General features: G+C 40.4%; 1 protein-coding gene across 3 annotated transcripts in view; it reads left to right on the top strand.

The window, feature by feature from the left end:
- The window catches only part of pik3r3b (phosphoinositide-3-kinase, regulatory subunit 3b (gamma)), a 515,510-nt gene that overhangs the window by 456,643 nt on the left and 36,991 nt on the right, over window positions 1-21,876 (top strand). For all 3 annotated transcript variants that reach the window (XR_013547854.1, XM_078408495.1, XM_078408496.1), the window contains 8 exons: window positions 7,314-7,425; window positions 7,900-7,998; window positions 12,767-12,947; window positions 14,271-14,396; window positions 16,549-16,691; window positions 17,709-17,885; window positions 17,997-18,071; window positions 20,782-20,952. Coding sequence is in view for 2 of the 3 variants with exons in the window: in XM_078408495.1 (XP_078264621.1) it covers window positions 7,314-7,425; window positions 7,900-7,998; window positions 12,767-12,947; window positions 14,271-14,396; window positions 16,549-16,691; window positions 17,709-17,885; window positions 17,997-18,071; window positions 20,782-20,952 (1,084 nt within the window). In the remaining variant the exon portion in view is untranslated. The remainder of the gene's footprint in view (window positions 1-7,313; window positions 7,426-7,899; window positions 7,999-12,766; window positions 12,948-14,270; window positions 14,397-16,548; window positions 16,692-17,708; window positions 17,886-17,996; window positions 18,072-20,781; window positions 20,953-21,876) is intronic.

Here is a 21,876-nt window from a genome sequence, read left to right as displayed (position 1 = left end):
AGGAATGGTCCAAGTACAATGACTGGTAATTAATCCCAACCATTGGGAACATACTGCAAATGAAAATGGAGCTTTAACCAAAGAGGAAAAAAAATCAGACGGTGATCACAAGTGATCTCTGACCAGTGATTGCCACTGAATACCCAGTGGTGGCTTTTAGAGGATAGTCTTGACGTCAGTGTAATGCTTTTGATATGAGCATAATGGTGAACTGACTGAAGAACCAACCAGAGGTTAACTTCACTGAAAAAGTATGGTGGGAAGAAATAAATGGAAATCGAGGAAGGGTGGAATATCATGCAAGAACTAGATTAATGGGTGATTTTTGGTTTTGTCATCACATTTGATAGATGATTTTTCAAATATGGTTCCCATCGTGTTCAGCAGGCGAAAGGTCCATAAATATGTTCCAACAAAACTCTCATGTTGACTTCTCTAAGCTAACAAATATTTCTGGACTAAACATCTTTGCCGTCCCTATAGTTCTAGCAACAAACCGATTATTGTTTTGTGCTTTAACACCCACCTCAAATTTTGATCGCATTCCCTTTGCACTATTTCACATTAAAGGTCATTTGAGCAGACTGGAATTTAATCTTTTTTGGGGGGTTAAACTACAGATTTCTGGACCACTTCCAATCACCACCCAGTAAAACCGCCAATAAACCGTTTTTTATTTTGCCGGATTTAATAGCCTACTATGCAGTTTTAACATTTTACAACAGTCCACAAAAAGAATGAGTTTGTTTGGTGTTAGTGCCTGTTGATGTGTAGTGCTCTTTTATCAAATGGATTTGGTCAGTTTTTGGATAGCTTGTTAAATGGAATGCTGTGTCTTGGAACCCTGAGGGAACTGTCTGAGAGTTAAACAACCTACAGAAAGATTCATGGGGAATGGAGTTCCAGGCTGAATATCACCATGGCTTCTCACAATTCTAGTTCAATTTCATGGAAGGATGTCTCATAATAAAAGAGCTATTCACGTGTTGGGATTCTTATTAAAATGCAGGTAACAGAAAGTGAGCTTGGAAAATCGAACAATAAAAATTCACCTTTGGACATTGTGACTGGTTTTTCAGTTCTCTGAAATCCTTCGGTTTAGAACACAATTTAAAAAATATTCCAGTAGAACTTTCCTATCGTGTGAGTAATGTCCTGCAGTGCACAATGAAAGAAAAATGGCATGCGATTAAACAGTTTAAATGAAAAGATCTTTTTCCAACAGCCGATCCTAAAACGGTGATTATGAAAAATAGCACAATTTAGCATTTTAAGCAAAAACGTTTTGTTTTTCGTGTTTTGCTCAAGATTCCAGTGCTTGCAGTCACTTGTATCTCCAGTTTGGCATATTAATTGTTTGAGGGCAAACGCTTCACAAATTTCATGCTTCAACCTGCTTCACAAATTATAATTGCAAACAATTCTCTTTGTTAAGTTTTTAAGCCTTGACAGATAAAGATCGTGTTTCTGTTGCTGTTATGTAGCTTGCTTAAACATTAAAGTGCAACTTATACTATTATATGTCCAATAATTCAAACTAGTCCATGTTTACTAGTCATAATTTTCATAGCTAAGGAAATTGGAGGAGCAGCACTTCATATTTCGCCTGGGCAGTTTGCAGCCCGGTGGTATGAACGTCGACTTCTCCAACTTCAGATAGCTCCTCTGTCCCTCCCTTCCCCTCCTCCTTTCCAGATCTCCCTCTATCTTCCTGTCTCCACCTATATCCTTCCTTTGTCCCACCCCCGACATCAGTCTGAAGAAGGGTCTCGACCCGAAACGTCACCCATTCCTTCTCTCCCGAGATGCTGCCTGACCTGCTGAGTTACTCCAGCATTTTGTGAATAAATAGACCTTCTATCGTTCTCACCAAATAGTTACATAATGCATAGTCTTTATCTTAATTTAATCTGATTGAGTTGTTTGTATAACCCTTAATATGTACACATATCTTTTCGTGTTGTTGTTCTATGCCTGTATGAAACTTTGAGTTTTCAAGGTACAACAGAAGTCTTTATTACAGTAACTCTTAATCTGACTGCACACTCCCCACTGTGTACAGCCAAGATAACTGTACAAAACATCTCCCTTTGTCCTGTGCAGCGCCACCTGCTGCACGGGAGGAGCAACGGGTCCTCCCACCCCACAAAGTCCATCAAACATCACACTCCCCCTTTCCAGTTTGAACGTCTCTATTCCTGAATGAGTCGCCTTGGGGGAGTACCACGATTGCAACGTGTCGATTGACGAAGGACCACAGGCAGATCGGCGGGGAGTTCGTCTGGTGGAATTTAGTCAAGCCAGGGGGGGGGGGCAAATCAGGCACTCCAGTGTCCACACGATTCGGCACCGGGGTGTCCGACTGCTTGGTTCTGGTCAGGCTCTGCGCAGTCTTCGCTGGAGGAACGTGGCTTCTTAATTGGTCATCATGCAGTCGGCAATGTCCTTGTCCTTGGACGGTGTACATTTTGGTTCCAATGTGAGCCATGATCCTGCCAGCGCACCATTCGTTTTGCCTGGTCGTATAATTGCGATAATATGCGTAGTCGCCAATATCGAATTTGGACTTGTTCGACTTCGTTGGCTGAGTGCGCGCCGTGTTAGTTACGGGTCGGGTTCAAAACTGAGAGGGGAGAGCGCACTTGACGTCTGAGCATCATGTCCGCTGACGTTCGACCGGTAGTGCAGTTTGGAACAGGTCGATACTGCTGTAAGAAATCACGCAATGCCAATTGTTTCGATTTATTTTCAATTTCTGCAGTGCGTTTCATAGCTTGCTTGAAAACGGCAACGAGCCGCTCCGCCTCACCATTTGAGGGTGGATGAAAAGGTGCTGATGTCAGATGCACGATTGAGTGATGTTTGCACCAGTCACTGAACATTTGCGAGGCAAATTGGGGTCCATTGTCGCTTACTATTGTTAAGGGCAATCCCCAAATGGCAAACAAATCGTCGAGCGCTGAAGTGGTTGTTTCAGTGGTTGGATATTTATTCATTTGGATAACATGTGGCCATTTGAATGGGTGTCCATGACGACCAGCCACATGAACGGTCCGGCAAAATCTATGTGGATTCGCTACCATGGTTGGTCGGGGACGGGCCATGGGGAGGTCTTTTCCGGTGGATTCGGCACAGTTTCGGCATATGGTGTGCAGTCCTTGCAGTGGTTGGCTATATCAGCCTCGATATTCGGCCACCACACATGCATGCGGGCGAGCGCCTTCATTCGCACATTTCCAATGTGTGTCTTGTGTGACAATTTCAGAATTGGCGATCGCAGTTCCGTCGGAATGATCCCTTGACAGTCGCGGAGCAGAATGCCATCCTTTGAAGTACTGTCCTCCTTGCAGCTTGACGAACAGCTCGTCCACTCTTGGTATGGGGTGTTGATCAATGTGCAATTGAGGCTTTGCAGTCACTTTGTAGTTGCCACAGATGCGCACCTTGCCACAAAGTTTCTGTACGACAACTATGGGTGTGGCCCATTCTGAATGGTCCACATGGGTGATAATTCCCATTTCTTCAAGACGGCAGAGTTCCTTGTCGACAGCATCCATCCGACTGAACGGAACTGGTCTTGGTTTGAAGAACTTGGGGACGGCATCGTCTTTGAGTATGAGCCGTGCCTTCATCTTTGTCCAGGTGTGAAAACGTCCGGAAACTGGTCAAGAATCTTCTGCAGGTTGTTCTCGCACTTGCTGACCATGTTGCAGTCCGTGGTAGATGACAATGACATGTTGATCCATCGTAGATCAAGGCGTTCATGTCAAGCTTGAAAGCACGGATCCAGTCGATGGCGCACAGGGATGTACCTTCTTTTCCAACGACAATCAGCGGCAACATCTGTGTCATACCATTACAGGAAACGGCGACAGTGCATTTGCCGTTCGTGGGAATGGCCTATCGTCCATATCCGAAAAGGCGGATGTTGGCCGGTTTCAGTTTCGGCGATCCGATCCTCTCCCAGATGTCCTGACCCACTAGCGACACAGCCACACCAGTGTCCACCTGGAACTGTAGATCAACGTTCGAGACCCGCAGTGAAATTCTCGGCTTGTCAGTGTTCGTGGACACCCCGAGCACTTCAATAGAAATGGTCTCCGCAATTTGGTCGACTGTGTTTTGCGCTTTCTTGCTCTTTCTCCGCTTTCCTACGAATTGACACACTGCCTGGAGATTACTTTTTCGGTTACAGGCGTAACAAACGGACTCGATATACGGGCACTCACGGTGATGATGAGCAGTCGAGCTGCACCGGTAGCAGGGTTTCGATCTTTCCTCCACAGGGAGCGGCTCTTCTGAAACTCTCTTCTCCGGATTTGCTCTGGGTCGATCAAATGGTTTCTGGCGTTGCGGACAAGTCTGACAAACTGTATGCACACGTTGCGGACAAGTCTGACGAACTGCATGCACCTCTTGAGGGAGCTTCAACGCTGTATCACCTGCCATTTTATGCAGTTCTTTACTTAGCAGCTCGGCAGCTTAGCACACTGCAGCACATTCTTCAATGAGGTGTCCGATTCCTTGAGAATCGCCTGCTGGATGAATGCGTGCCTGCAGCCCATGGCCAGTCTATCCCGCAATGCATTGTCTTGGCACTTTTCGCAGCATTGAGCTTTAAAATCACATGCCTTTGCCTTGGTGCGAAGTTCGGCAAGAAATTCGGTGATAGATTGCCCTTCCTGTTGCACCGTCCGGTAGAAATCGAGGCGAGCTGCGAGGAAATTTCAACTTTCTTCGTAATGCAGCTGCAAAGCCATTGTGATTTCAGCATATGAAACTTCAGTTACTTCTGTAAGTAAATTTTGAAGTAGTGCAAAAGTTTCTGGAGACATTGATGAACACGAGAGCCTTCTTCCTCAGGTCAGTCGTAATTCCCATACTTTCAAAATAAAATTCAGCACGCATTAAATACGACGCCCACCTTCCTTGCTCGGGATTTAAACGATCGAATTGCCGAGACATGTTTTTTTTTTAAATTGAAAAATAGGCTCTTATCTGGGTCTTTGGACACAATCCGAAGTCTCCCGTTCCTGACACCACTTTCGTGTTCTTGTTCTATGCCTGTATGAAACTTTGTGAGTCTTCAAGGTACAACCGAAGTCTTTATTACAGTAACTCAATGCTGGCAGCAAGACAACTAAAATGGCTCCAACCCCACAATCTGACTGCACACTCCACACTGTGTACGGCCAAGATAACTATGTACAAAACATCTCCCTTTGTCCTGTGCAGCACCACCTGCTGCACGGGAGGAGCAACAAGTCTTCCCACACCACACATCCCATCAAACATCACATATCTATCATCCAGTTTTACACTTTCCATTTGACTAAAGGGTGTGTTTGGTAGAGGTGTGGCAGTTTTGGTGTTCGTTGGAAAGAATTCTGGGCTTTCTTCACCAATTGATCTAGCTTTTTTAAGGTTATGCTCTTTTTCCCTGGCCTCGTTCATCAGAGAAAATATTCTTTTTATGTCACATCATTCAGTCGTCTTTAATACTTCAGTTAATTGACCCTTTAATCTTCCATGCTCAAAAAAATACGTCTTTTTTATGCAGCCTGCCCTTACAATTTCATCCTTTTAGCTCTGCTCTCATTCAGGTGAGTTTGTTATGCCCTCTCCCAGTATAATATATTCATTTTCAGTTGATACTCTGTTCTGACTATAGTCCTGCTGATGAAATCTATTTGGAGCAATATTCACCTGACTGCAGTGTTTACAGCTGTAATGTTCTATTCCTTTTGAGATAAAGACAAGATAATTCAATTCACAAAATGCTGGAGTAACTCAGCAGGTCAGGCAGCATCTCGGGAGAGAAGGAATGGGTGACGTTTCGGGTCGAGGCCCTTCTTCAATTAGCTATTTCAATTTTTTTTTAACATTCTCCCCCATGCTTTAGTAGTTTCGTAGAAAAGTGAAAGTCTTTAGTTGTTCCGTTCATAAGTTTCTTGTCATTTAGATCAACTGTGTGTGTGCGTAGAAACTATTAATAATCTATTGAAACTTTATGCTGTCAACTGTACCATTTACCATACCACCCAATTATGTAATCAACAAATTCAGATGAATTATCCTAAATCATCTGCAAATATAATATAAAGCCAGGGCTTGATGTGCATTCCCGTAGGACAATGCCTGCCATGTCTTTCTTGCCTGTTGTGAGTATATTATCCAATATCCATATCTGTTTCAAAACTCCAAGATAGTTCTGAATCTAGCTTGATAGATTGCCTGCAACTTTTCCTTATGCTGGAAATGTCATTCAAAAGCAGTCACTTATCTTATTTGTTACCACTGAAAACAAAAGGCAATTATTTCATTGCTCATTATTCAGAAATTCTCCCATCTATTTTACCAACATCTGTCAACCTAAATTTATTATTATACATTAATAGTTTGCCTCCTTTAAAACCCTGGAGTGGAAACCATTGGGCCCCAAAGATCTATCAACTGTTTTATCTGATTGTTTGAAAAAAAAGTGATGAGAAATAAACATTCTTTTAAAATCATTATATTGAATTTAGGTAGCTCCTTCTCTCAACATATATTGCTTGTCCTTGTAGCTCAGGTCATGTCAAATTTTTCCATCACAATATCCTCTAAAATAAATGAATGGATAAATAAAGTCCATGCACTTCTAATTTGCTCTTTGGGTTTGGAGTAGCTTGTGCCAGTTGGATCTTCACTGGGTACATGAGGCACCAAGCTCTGCCCATTAGAATTGTCTGAAGGAAATTCAATTGCTTAACCCTGCATTCTACCATACAGCCAAACAATGTAATAATTTGTTCTATTTATATTAGTCTTTTTTCTCTTGTGGAGAAAATAAATGTAGTGAGGTCTACAAAGGATTTCCTCATCATTTTACAGCCACAAGCAAATTATACCAGAACTTCAGAGATACTTTTATATTGGTAAATCCAGTTCTGATAAATCACATTGGGTCATAATCATATTACTTTCACTGACAATTTTTTTGAGAATTCAGGTCTGTAAACCTCTTGCAGTGCGGCGAATAAAGCTTGTTGCATCTGCCAATACTTGCCACGTCAGTTCATTGTTCATTTAAAATGTATGTCAATTATGTCAATGTATGTCGGTAAGCTTCTAAACTAGTTTGTAAAGTGTTGCATATGAGAAATTAATAAAATACAATAGAATATACCACAGATAGCTATGAACAAACCAACACCTAGAGTATATTTTGAGTAAATTATGAAGTCCTGATTATTCTGTTCAGAAATGGTTATTTCATTGTGATGCAAAAGTTGTACAGTCCCTACATCAATGTTTCTTTTTATTGCTTGCAGCTCTTCCTCCAAAGCCACCTAAACCCATGATGTCATTATCTGCCAATGGAATCAAAGATAGTGGAAGCATATCTCTACAAGATGCTGAATGGTACTGGGGAGACATATCTAGGTGGGTATATTTGTTGTGCCTATTGTATTCCTATCAACTTCAACTGCAATGTTTGCTTAACAAAAGCCATTCACTAGCTCCATCAAATTCAATAGCCTCCATCAAATTCATTTGCTTCACCTACAACCACTATTTAACAGAAATGCAAAATTAGATTTGTGCACTGTTTGTCTTTAGCAGCATGGCTTTAAAAGAAAATTCTCATAGCGGTATCTTGCCTATAAGCATAACAGCAAGAAACCCAATAAAAAAATCAGAATTTTTTGAATAGGAAATGGAAAAGGCACAAAGATCACCTTTAAATGCTGTTGGAGTAGCTTTGCATAATTAAAATGTGCACAAAAAGGTATTCAGAATAGAGTTGCTAGTCTTGTTATAGTGGTTGCATAGCAAATGGAGTTTGGTTGTGATAGCTTTGCATTTAAAAGTCACCTGCTTTGGAACCTTCTAATCCCTCCACTTTTAAATCCACAGGGAAGAAGTGAATGACAAGTTGCGTGACATGCCAGATGGTACATTCCTCGTGCGGGATGCTTCTACCAAGATGCAGGGAGATTATACTTTGACCCTCAGGTACAAAATCATTTGGAGAACAATGAAATGTTGCCTGGCAAAATTCAAGTGTATTTTTTACACCTTTCACTAAGCATAGTTTCTGGATTTCAATTATCTATATATATGACTACATTTTTTGTTTGTTTGAATGTTTGCTCATTTGATTGTCTGCTCATTAGATTATTTGTTTGCTGATATCTGTGATGTAACCTTATGTTTGTGCCCCCGTCATATGATAGCACGACAATTTTAGGATCACCTTACTCAACTTTGTCGTGGGGACACTTTCATCCAAGTTTCATTCAAATTGGTCTTATATTTTTAAAGTTAGAGAGATTTTAAAGTTAAAAAATTACCTTATGAAACTGAAGCTTGGCAATGTTCAGCATATGACGTCACAATGGGACCCGTCCGAGTGACGGCCAATGAAGGAGGGGTGGGCCACGATAACCGCCGGAAATAGTTGTTTTTCACACATGAATGTAGCGCAACGTGTATGTGCATTTGGCTTGTATACTTTTTTTTGCTGAAAAGTTGCATTATGCACCATATTATGAATTTTGATCTAAAATTCAGAATTTTGGACATCAAAATTATGAATCTGTAAAATCGAATATTGGGAGGTCTGTTGAGCCCACGAGCTGCCGCTAACTTTGATAGATGCGCTCCTCCCCACACCGCTCCCCCGGCTGGGAGGACCGGCGCACGTCCCGGTGTGCCCCGCGCCTGACCTTCCTCCCATGGTGCAGCGCGGCAGCAGAGGGTCCAACAAGATGGCCATCGCCGCTGTTTGCCGAAGATCACTGCCGTGCTGCAGGAGAGGCTTTGGGTCCATGGCTCGCTCTGGTTGCGGCATGTGGCCGAGGTGAGTGGCTCCCTCTCCCCTTCCCTGACCAAATAAGAACAGCATTTGGCTTTATGATCCTGCTTATTCTGAGGCTGTGTGCAGGGAATCCAAGCACAGGCAACATGCTCTTAGCATTTACTCTTAATATTTCAATCTAATAAATGAGATCACTTCTGCTGCTGCCTTATAGGAATCCCCTCATCCAGAAACCAAATGAGTGAATCAACACTACTGCACCCAAAGGAAGGAATCATAATCATACTTTATTAGCCATGTATGCTTTGCAACATATGAGGAATTTGACTTGCCATACAGTCATACCAATAAAAAGCTACAAAACACAAAATACATTTTAACATAAACATCCACCACAGTGACTCCTCCACATTCCACATCTCTTCCCTTCTTTGTTTGAGCCTTCCGTTGACGGGGTGATCTTGGTTCTCGTAGCCGGCGGTTGGTCCCTCTGCATCGGGGCGATTGAGCTCCCGCATCAGGGGGGATCTCGGCTCCCCCTCGCCGGACGATCTCACCTGGGTCAAGGCTGATCAAACCTCTTGCGACTTTGGAGGTTCCTGACATCAGCCTCTACCAGAGACTGTGGGCTCCTCGATGTTGAAATCCGCAGGCCACGGTTGGAGCGTCGATCCCAGGCAAGGGATCGCAGGCTCCGATGGTAAGTCCACAGTCCCGCGGTGGGGCTCAAAGTTAGTCTCGAGCAAGGCCGCCAGCTCCATGATATTTGGCCGCAGAGCCACCGGAGATACGATTCAGAAAACAATCGGATCTCCGGCAAGGTAAGAGATTGGGGGAAAAAGTTTTCCCCGACCCCACCCCCCACATAACACAAACCAGAGAACATTAACACATACTTTTAAAACACACTAAAAATAACAAAAATTACAAAAAGACAAGCGGACCGTTGGCGAGGCTGCCATCGCTGACGGCGCCACCCATCAATAATTCCTTGAGTGCCAAGATTAAAGTCGCATCTCCTTGTAGAAATCACTTGTAAGCCCTTGACCTGCGTGTTCTCATCAAATCCTCCTGGAATAAGGGTGAAAAGCAGATGACTACAGATGCTGGAAATCTGATTAAATTGTTTAATAAATTTGGAAATTTATTGACATCAGCATTGTAGTGCTACACCGATCTTAAACTTATTTCTCCCTCACCCATGAACATTTCCAGAAAAATAATTTTGGTTACACTCTTATTTCCTAATAAATAATTCAATGGTTGAGAAGATAATTGTGGGGCAGTTTCAATCAAATTTGTTGTCAGTGTAGGGCAGACTTTCTGGTTGCTGTTCACTTATTTTGATGCATGTAACACATTAGTTAGTTTTGCTTTTAAAAAGAACTTGTAAACTGCATTTTGTTGACGTGCATCCTCGATACAATTAGCAAACAATATAACCTGGAATGAGATTTGATTATCTGCGCAAGCTTGTATAGCTATTTAATGTGACTTTGAAAAATTAAACAATTTGACACCATCTAATCTGCTATTACCATGTGCTTCAGGTGTAAATTATTATTGGAATACAATTTCAAAATAACTGCAGATGCTAGAAATATGGCAAAAGTAGAAAACACTGAAAATATTCGGTAGATTAGGTTGCACCTGTAGAAAGGGAAACAGCCAATGTCACGGGTCTGGGACATTGTTCTTATCATTAGTGTCTGAATAATTTTATTCAGTGTCTTACGACATTATTGGTTGTATTTGACTTTCATTCCTTTCTAGCTCCAATCTTAACAATCTATTTGAAATTGAAGAGTTGACTGCAATATATATTTTTCCCATTTTTGTATCATTATAATGAATTATTGGCCACTCCAATGTCCTGATTATTTAAGCACCTTTTTCTAAATGCCTGTGTCCACATTACAATATTTAACCCATGCTCACCACCATTTTGTTTTGTTTGATCTTTTTGCATTCTCAAGTGGTCAGATTTGCACTCTAACACAATCCTTGTAGGACAATGTTTATCCCAATTAAATATTGGGCAAGTTGAAGCTGTCATATTATGTGCTTGCCACAAAGTTTGCTCCTCTGCCATTAAAACTTCATCTATCCATGGCTTCATCGCTCTCCAACAATTTTAGGCCCACCCTACTCGCCATTTGCCTGCAATCTCGATTGATCAAGTTTCCTTACATTTTAAAAGCAATTAACTTAAACTTTAATAAATGCACTCCTTCCCCCCCCCCCCCTCCCAGTAGGAGGACCGATGCCTGTCCAGCATGCCCCGTGCCTGACCTTCCTCCCGGGGTGCAGCACGGCGGCAGAGGGTCAAAGAAGATGGCCATCGAGCTGCCGCTGAAGGAGAGGTTTGCACCCAAAGGGTCCACGGCTCGCTCTGGCTGCCGTGATGGCGGGCCGGGGTGATTAGCTCCCTCTCCCCTTTCCTCTCCCCCATTGCCTGCACCCGGCCCCGGGGGTGACTCCCCGTCCGGCAACGGGTCCACGGATCTTCAGTTGGGGGAGGGTTGCCGGGCACTTAGGAGAGGTTTGGACGGAGGGTGGCCGGGCCCGCAGGAGAGGTTTGGACCCAGCGGGTCCACGCCCATCTAGTTACATTTCAAAATTCACAAATTACCTAATCAAAATGTATTTTGTTTCTACAATGATTTAAAAACTGGTATGACCATTGCAGAAAACCGAAACCACTGGTTTCACTTTAAAATTTATTGTATGAATATATAATTGAAGATTATTTTCTCAATTATATTGTTCTTGAAATTGCACAAACTACTGCTTGATTTATTAATGCAGCCAATCTCCTGGTAAATCTTTTATTTTTATGTTGGCTTCAAATAAGAATCCATGCACAAGAAGTGTCCATCAAAGGATTTACTCTTTTGTCCATCTAAGACATTAGTTGCCTTTCACCTTGAGCAAGCCTCCACCATAAATATTAACAGCCAATTTGGGTACAGTGTATCACAATATCTTCAGTTTTTAACTCTCTAGGCACTTTTTAAAAATCAATAATTCTAAGGTAGTGACACACATTTCTAGCTGCTTCAAATCTGCATGCATTTCCCATGTGACGATGGACCACAGTTGTTTAAGCAAGAGTTGTGAGCACCCAATTCTTGCCAATTAATTTCCAGACTGTCCAGCAACAATATAACTCTGTAATGGCCACCCCGTTTAAGCATTGGTGGGATTTAGTATTAATTGCTGGTCTTGTCATTGACAGCCCACATTCTATGATCAAATTGTGTCTACTTTTCAGGGAAGTTCTAATTCTTAAAATGGACACGAATGATGGGTGTGGGATAGGCTTGCAGTAAACTTTTGCAGAGGCAAATATCTTGGCTCATTTCCAATAAAGCCCCAAACTTATGTTGCTGTTCTAACATGGTGGAATGCTCTAAGGAATGAGAATAAGCCATGGACCTGGGGATACTCTAAACACGGTATTGAAATTTACAACACTTTGAGATGTAGAATCAATATCATCCTACATTGGATTGTATGTACCTGTCCTCGGGTGAAAAACAAATTGCCGTTAACAATTGCCTTGCATTTTCTATGGAACCATTGTCATTGATTTTTAGCAGTAATGACATAAAAACATTAAAACCTTTTAGGTAATCAGTGCATTTGACACTGCATATGACACCTCAATATGTATATTATGTGTACTATAAGTTGCCTTTTCTATTTTTGGGTTGCCTTCATCAAGTTCCATGATCTTAAAAAAACTACAAGCAGATTGGTAAACAGATTTGAAAATAAAATTGTATTCTACCTCTGAAGCTGCTCAGCTGCATTTTAGTTTGTTGCATTATTTTGCCTGACTATTTTTTTTTTCAAAAAAGCAACACGAGCCTTTTTGAGTTTAATTGCAACCGTTTGACACATTTCTGTGTATAGTTTCTCAAATGGCTATCACTTTTCTTTCTTGTCTCTTTATTATAGGAAAGGAGGCAATAACAAGCTAATCAAAATATACCATAGAGATGGAAAATACGGTTTCTCTGACCCACTCACTTTTAACTCTGTTGTGGAACTCATTAACCATTACAGACATGAGTCCCTTGCCCAGTACAACCCAAAGCTAGATGTTAAGTTAATGTATCCAATATCTAAGTTCCAGCAGGTAAATCAAGTTTTTATATTTCTTGTATTTAATGTTAGATCTCCAGGTGTGGTGCCATGTTAATCTATTGTTAGAATCTATTGTTAGAAATGTGGTATTGGAATGTTTAGCAATAAACCATATGATTGGGCAGGGTAGGCACTTGTTTATAAAGGACAAATCATCTTTGTTCTGAGAATTATTTTCGGTTGTAACTTATCAAGGCGTGTATGAGATTTGATGTATTTGAATTTTCAAAAGGCGTTTGATAAAATGTTCAAGTGCTTATTACAAATTAATTTCTCTTCAATCCTGCAAACCTGAATTAAGAATCTGTTGAGACATTAAATGGATGTAAATAGCTAATTTTCAGATTAACACATTTGAATTATTGGTAAACCTCAGTTATTTACAATCTATATCAATAACTTCAAGGATGGTCCAAATGTAATGTATTAAATAGGCCATTACTAAGAACACTGCACTATGTTGTGAAAAGTTGTGGACTCCTTACCCAAGGAAGGATATCCTTGGAGGAAAACAATACAGGTTGATACCTGAGATGAGGTGTAGGAGGGTGATTTTTCCTTTGGAGACACCTATTTTTGCCCAGAATTTAGAAGATAATCTCTCACAAACATTTCAAATGCTTTTGGGAGCTTGGCAGATTCAGAGCAGAGAGAGTGCTGGCTTTAACTGGACAACCTGAAATGTCTCAGTAAACCTTTAAAATACTTGATCCAAGAGTGATGTGGAGAATTTTCTATTTGGATACAGAGAATCACTTCATATGGAAATACTATTGGCATGATCTTATTGAATAGTGAAGCACTCTCATCAGGCCAATGGACAGGATGAATGATCTACTCCTGCTGCGGTTTCTCAGGGGAGTTGCTCAGTGAGAGTGCTATATCCTAAGAGTGGTTACTGTAACAGGACAGTCTACCATTTAAAAGGCTGTCCATTAAAAATGCATGCAGTCAAAGTAATATAATGACAGATCAATCTGTCATACCAAACATTTAATAGTAAGTGAATCTGATGCCTCGGGTGCCGCATGAGCTATGCTTCTCTTGCTGATTATTTGGTGCAGAATCTGTATAGACTCTGCTGACCTGGAGTACCAGTTTTATTTAGCCTTGTGCAGAATGATTTTATCTGCACGTCATAATATATAAGTTGTGTTTATTATATTCAGTGTTTGGTGAAAAGACAATTGCCTTTTGCAGATTGAAAACTTTGATAATAAAACAAATTATTGTGTAATTTTAGCACTGTCATCATAATGAAACAAATCGTGGTGAGAGTATAGTTATTCTTTGTGCTGTCCACTTTATTAAACAGGATCAGGTGGTGAAAGAAGATAATATTGATGCTGTTGGTAAAAAACTGCAGGAATACCATAACCAATATCAGGATAAGAGTAAAGAATATGACCGGCTTTATGAAGAATATACAAGGACATCACAGGTAGGTGCAGGAAGAACTGCAGATGCTGGTTTAAACCAAAGATAGACACAAAAAGCTGGAGTAACTTAGCGGGACAGGCAGCATCTCTGGAGAGAAGGAATGGGTAACGTTTCGGGTTGAGACCCTTCTTCAGATTCATCTCTACTGGATTGTGTTATAATCTCAAATGCTAGTTTTGACTGTTTCATCTATTCAAATATCATCTGCCATCTTTTAGTCAGTTCTTGTGGGCCTAAGCAACCAGCAATGATACATTGTAGATAACCTGCTAGGCTAACTGAAGAGACATGAATTTATAATTGAACTTGAATTTATAATTTAAGTTCCTTCATTCACTTTTAGGACATCCCAAAGCACTTGATAGCCATGATTTTATTGAATGTGTGGTTTTGGTTGTAATATAGGCAATGCAGTAGGCAGTTGCATACAGTAAGTTCTATAACCAGCAATCTAATGGTCAGATAATCAGGTTAAGGGTGAAATCTTGGCTAGGTGCTAGGGATTACTACTTTCTTCTGAGAGAGTGTACAGGGCTTCATTTTTAACTTGTGAAAGTAGGCCTTTCAATTGTGCAGCTATGCCACAATATGGCACCGTGTCTCATCGTAGTTTTTGGTATGCAGGTCTATAAATTCAAATTTAAATCTGGAATCTTCCAACTTGCCAAACGTCCTAGCTGCTAAGCCATGGCTAGCACTGAGTGTGATGTATTTATAAAGACTGAGGTAAAAGGGGGAAGGTGAAAGCAGTGTAGGGCTGAGCAATGGGAATAGGATATTTTTGTTGTTTTCAGGGTGCTATTGGAAGTTCTTGTGGAGCAAATTATAAAAGATTGTAAATACATTGTAACGATTGCTTAAGATTAATACAGTGGGTAGGTAATGACAGTGTTGGAACTTATCTTGTGCGAAATACATGATGGTATATATACTTGGATACTGCCATCAACTTTCAATTAATATGTAGGACTATACGATCTGCTAATCATCACTTTGGCTTTTTGCAAGAACCAATGAGTATTCAAGAGCCATCTTTGAAACATTGCTACCTTAAAAGTATTTAGTCATGTGTTTGGTTGGATTTTTTAAGAGGTGACAAGCTACCTTTGCAGTTTGCTTCAAGCTGTGTGCTGAGGCCAAGTTTTTCAAAATGCACACTTTGCAGCCTTGTTATTATAAAAACACTCTTTTTTTCAATGAAGTTCGTTAACTTGTGATTCTTGGCTTAATAAAATTTGTTACTAAAACCTTCAAAGATTGGATTATAATATACTTAACCCAAAATCCCCTTTTCCTTTTATTAGGAATATTTTGGCACCTACTTTAGTTAAATTGTGAGTGTGCTTGGATAAGCTTTGTCTTATGCTTATATGAGCATTCTCATGTTCAAAGTGGCCTGTTGATCTCTTGCAGTACTGAGTTTGTCCTAAAACTCCAGCTCTCTTTGGCTAGTGATAGAATACTGATTTATTTATTTGTGTCATCACACAACTGTTTGCCAATAGCGAGCAAATTTTAGTGCCACGTCGTTGGCCTCTGCAAGATCCTTTACAGTGCATGTATCATGCAGCATGTCACAGCTCAGCAGATGTTCCATGGTCTGGAGGCCCCGTCCGCACTCGCAGTCTGCCGCATCTTCAATATATCCCCACTTCAGCATGTTCGATTCACTCCTACCCGTGCCTGTCCGCAGTCTGTTGAGACTGCGCCAGGTTATCCACAGTGCATACTGATGCATTAGTATAAATCTAGAAATCGTGTGATAGCAATTAAGTTCACCCTCTGTCTATTATTAATTGAAACCATTGCACAGCCATTGATACAGTACTGTGATATTGTATTGTGGGATAAATTTCACATTAACAGAACTTCTCAAATTTGATTTCTCCTTGTTAAACATTTCACTTAAGCTATGGTTTGCAAAATGAGTTGGAAATTTAGATCTTTAACCAAACAAAATTGCATTGTATGGGTGATATGAACTGTTTGGTTTCAGGGCATTGAGACCTCTATCCCATCATGAAAATTGAGATTACCCTTGGAGAAATGCTGACCAAAGTTTATTAATAGCAGTGGTTAATGGACAAACTATTACATTGTTTACGACCAGTAAATTGGTCACCTAACCATAAAACTGATCTGAATCTTAACAGGAAATACAAATGAAGAGAACTGCAATTGAAGCCTTTAATGAAACAATACAAATATTTGAAGAACAGTGTCACACTCAAGAGCGCTACAGTAAAGAATATATTGAAAGATTTCGCAGGGAAGGGAATGAGAAGGAAATTGAACGGTATGTTGCTTTGCTTTTACTCAAATAATAACTTAATGAAGTAACCCACTGAATCTCTCTCAGAATACTAATATTAACCGTCATTTAAAAGTTCAACACAGGGAGGTCATTCAACTAACATGGCCTGTACCCTTGTGTATGCTCCCACCTGCATCCTTCCAATATACCCTTCAGCTTGGAAGCATAAGTTGACTTCCTAATCTTGTATCCTTCCTTGCTATCTCTTGGATCTCAGGCAAAGACTACAATTGTTGTAAATTCTAAATAAGAACCAAAATTATGAGGAATCGTCTCCAACCCAAGCATTTCTAAAAAGGAAGAACAGTTAATGTTCTTTTCAGTTAATGGTCAATTACTTTTTATCAGAACATGCATTTCTCGGCTTTTATTCCTCTCTAGATCTGCCTGTTTTAAAATTAATTCCGCAATATGCATTTGTCACATTTAATCAGTTTTTCCACTGTTAACTATTCACCTGATTTGTTGCCATTAGCAAACTGATACATTCAGAAACTGAATCCAGCTGATCAGTTCATGTCACAATAAGAGTCTCCTTCATAATGTACTTAAATCGCAGAAATGGGAGTAGGTCATTTAGCCCCAAGTCATTTAGCCCCTCTTGTCGGTCGTGCTCTTCAATGGGACCATTGCTAATCTGAGAATTAATTTAATTAACCTCAGACTATTCTTTCTATCCCTGACATTCCAATGAGTGAAAATAGTGTCTTGCTGCCTCCTGTTGTTCCACTTTAATATCTTCAACATGCCATATATTGAAGGCATGCGATGTTTGGGATAATTTTGCTTTCACAACGCGCATCCTATGTAAACCTAGCTCAAGTTAGCAATATATACACATTTCCTATGTCGGGTTATAAATTCCGGTAAGGGTGAAATTGTAAGGGGAAAAAAGTACTAAATATAACATTAAGTTTGACTCAATAAATATAAACTGTTAGCACCATCCATGTAGCATCCTCAAGTGCAAACTGAAACAAACCTTCCTTTGTATGCCAGGATAATGATGAATTATGAAAAACTCAAATCTCGTCTTGGGGAGATCCATGACAGCAAGATGCGTTTGGAACAGGATCTGAAGAAACAAGCGTCTGATAACAGAGAGATTGACAAGAAAATGAACAGCATCAAGCCAGACCTTATTCAGCTGCGAAAGATCAGGGATCAGTACCTTGTGTAAGTAGCAACACAAAATAAATGACATTGAATTTACTTTATTGACGGGCAATACTTGGCTGAGTGTAACAATTAACAATTTATGTCTTGTGTCTCTGTGTCCATTTGCAGGTGGCTCAATCACAAAGGAGTACGTCAAAAACGAATAAATGACTGGCTTGGAATCAAAAATGAAAATACAGACGAGTGAGTAATTTTTCTTGTAAATACTTGTTAAACTTTAAGCTGAAATAGTAATACAGTTACTATTATCCTTGCAACCTTTAAGGTTTGATTTTAGAGATACAGCACGGAAACAAGCCCCTTTGAACCACTGAGTCTGTGCCGATCACCCCATACACCAGCACTATCCTACACACGAGGGACAATTTACAATTTTAATAAAGCCAATTAACCTACAAACTATGTCTTTGGAGTGTGGGAGGAAATCAGAGCACCCGGAGAAAACCCACATGGTCACAGGGAGAACGTACAAACTCGTACAAACAGCACCCATAGTTAGGATCGAACTATCAGCGTCTCTGGTGCTGGAAGGCAGCAGATCTACTGCAATGCCACTGTACCACCTTTTTTTTTAAGACACCCTCTAATTTATAAATGCCAATATCTTTAAATCTGTATCCATACAGTATTTGGAAAGGTATTGCCTCGGAAGTATATTTTTTTCCACTTTAACTTGGAGTTGAGCAACTGATTAATCAGCTTTCAAATAAACCTCCTCTGAGTGACTATGATTCACCTTCCAGGATTCTTCCTTCTTGTGCTAATGCCGCCAAAGTAGCATTACAAAAATGTTGAAGGAGATAGTTATTTGCAATAAAACATGACTTCAAAATTTTATGAGTAAAATTCTATTTTGATCATACATTCATTTGCCTGGTTAACAACTAGAAAAAGGTTGATGTTATATCAGAAGGGAGTTAAGCGCAGGCAGTGCTGTGTATTTCCAACACTTATAATTTCGGACTTGCAGTATTCTAGTTTTGTCTTGATTTTTTTTCTAATTGAATTGATTAGAAACATAGAAAAATAGGTGCAGGAGTATTCGGCCCTTCGAGCCAGCACTGCCATTCAATGTGATCATGGCTGATCATCTAAAATCAGTACCCTGTTCCTGCTTTTTCCCCATATCCCTTGATTCCTTTAGCCCTAAGAGCAAAATCAAACTCTCTCCTGAAAACATCCAGTAAATTGGCCTCCACTGCCCTCTGTGGCAGAGAATTCCACTGATTCACAACTCTGGATTGGAAGATTCAGCATGGAAATAGGTTCTTCAGCCCACCAAGTCCAGGCCAGCTATCGATCACACATTCAGACCTGTTCTATGTTGTTCCAATTTCACAATCTTCACACTAGGGACAACTTGTAGAGGCCAATCAACCTATAAACCCACATGTCTTTTGGATGCGAGTCAGGATTGAAACTGGGTCTCTGGCACCGCATGGCACCAGTGTGGCACCTTTAGTTGGGAGAAGAATAAATATACTTTAAAACTGTTGGTTCTGTAGGAAACTTCACTAATCTTGGAATCAATATCTATTTTCAAACAGTCCAAATTTGGTGCTGCTCCTCTTTACGTTTTCAAAGCATAATTTAAAACATGCTTTTCTATCTGTTGGCAAATCATTAATTGTGCAATTAATCATGCTATCCAGATTATAAGCATTGGTTTTGTAATGTTGAATGTCAAGCTAATGATTTAAATAAGTAGTTGTGTTGTCATGAATACCTCGGAGGTCCAGTAGACAGATAGTTTTGTCTCTTCACTTTCTAAGTAATGGAGCCAAATCTATGTGTCTCAGTCATGTTGATCTATTTAAATGGGCTTGTTACTCGAATGTTTGGAAAAAACTTTCACACCATTAAACTTATACCAGTTTACAATAGACAATAGACAATAGGTGCAGGAGTAGGCCATTCAGCCCTTCGAGCCAGCACCGCCATTCAATGCGATCATGGCTGATCACTCTCAATCAGTACCCCGTTCCTGCCTTCTCCCCATACCCCCTCACTCCGCTATCCTTAAGAGCTCTATCCAGCTCTCTCTTGAAAGCATCCAACGAACTGGCCTCCACTGCCTTCTGAGGCAGAGAATTCCACACCTTCACCACTCTCTGACTGAAAAAGTTCTTCCTCATCTCCGTTCTAAATGGCCTACCCCTTATTCTTAAACTGTGGCCCCTTGTTCTGGACTCCCCCAACATTGGGAACATGTTTCCTGCCTCCAATGTGTCCAATCCCCTAATTATCTTATATGTTTCAATAAGATCCCCCCTCATCCTTCTAAATTCCAGTGCATACAAGCCTAATTGCTCCAGCCTTTCAACATACGACAATAGTGTGAAGCTGCAATATTGTTCCAAATAGGGTTCCTATTTAGGTTTGGTTAATAGGCCGCGGACCTTTCACCGTCCGGCGCGGCGCTTCAATGTCGGGAGCCCCGACCGCCCCGATGTGGCAGCTCCAGCAGCCTGACCGCGGGAGAAGACGGCAGGGAAGAGAAAAATACATTCTGGCCTTCCATCACAGTGAGGAGGAGACTCACTGTGATGGATGTTTCTTTTGTTTGGTGTTAGTTTATGATTGTATGTGTTATTGCATTTTTATTGATTATTCTTATTGGTCTTATTGTTGAACTGCGGGTAATTTTTCATTTCACTGCACATTTATGTGTATGTGACAAATAAATGACTATTGACTATTGATAGTGACAGCAATAAGTTTTTTTTTTAAACCCAGTCACTGAAACACCCAAGCTATATTACTATTCTTTCAATGTTATGTAATTAAAAGGTCGAATTGAAATTTGGGTACAAAATAAAAAATATTGATAACCTCACTGACATGCACTCTGCAGGTTTCAGTAAGTAACTTGTTATATACAATTTCGCCTCAGCACATATTTCATGACTGAAGAAGATGAAAACCTTCCTCACTTTGAAGAAAAGACCTGGTTTGTAGGAGCTATTAATCGAACACAAGCTGAAGATTTACTTCAAGGAAAATCAGATGGTGCCTTCCTAATCAGAGAAAGCAGTAAAAAAGGCTGTTACGCTTGTTCTGTGGTGTAAGTAACTTAGACTTTTTTTATTAACGATGTATTTTGGCATATCCAAATTATTACTAATGTTGGATCAGATGTTTTCATTAATCAAAACTACAGGAATGGCTGTCCTGCTACTTGGAGGAAACGTGCAGAACTTTATTATAAATTTACAATTTGTCATTTAAATTCATTTTTGATTTATTTTTACAAATGTGTTGCAAATTTTTCGTACTTTGGCAGTCTTTATCGAGGTCCTGTTCTACCCTTCATCCCATGCCAATGATCTTCCTATGTTTCCTTGAATCATTGTCACTCTTGGTTGTTAAAACAGCTGATCTGGTGGTATTGAAGGAAGAACAAAAGCACAGCAACATTGCTTCTGATTGAAACTGTCAGTGGAGAAAGAGGGACATTGAAAGCAAGATTCCAGTCACGGAACAATGATAAATGCATAAGCTTATTAGTTTTGGTGTGGAAGAGATAATGCAAATTGGATGTGAGGTGTCATGCGACATGATGGGATGTGGAAATCAGTCGAAGGATACAAGGGAATGCATAGGAGAGGTATCAGAGTATTAGCATTTTTCTATGTGAGGTGTGCTATAGATGAGTCTTATGCAAGACAGGTGTCTTAAAAATGTCAAGGATGTGTCGGTACAGCTTTCTTTTCCATGATGTTCTTGGAAATCTCTTTACCTTCTGTCAGACATTTTTGGAATTTTATTTTCACTCGTCCAATTTCCACAGTTTGGGGCCAGACCGAGGGCAGGGCTCATCCTATGGGAAGCCAGCACTTCAGAACAAGAATCGAGGGATATATTGAAGGCTTTGTCTGCAAGGTCTGGCACATGACCAGTACTCTGTGGGACCGACTGAGCAGTTTGATATGCTTCAGAAGGGTGATTGTGCTGAAAAAGAATGCCTTTCTGCTGCATTCACAATAAA

Source organism: Rhinoraja longicauda, chromosome 11 (genome assembly GCF_053455715.1).
Source record: "Rhinoraja longicauda isolate Sanriku21f chromosome 11, sRhiLon1.1, whole genome shotgun sequence".
In the NCBI taxonomy this organism is placed as follows: Eukaryota; Metazoa; Chordata; class Chondrichthyes; order Rajiformes; family Arhynchobatidae; genus Rhinoraja; species Rhinoraja longicauda.
This window is presented reverse-complemented; position numbering and strand designations above follow the sequence as displayed.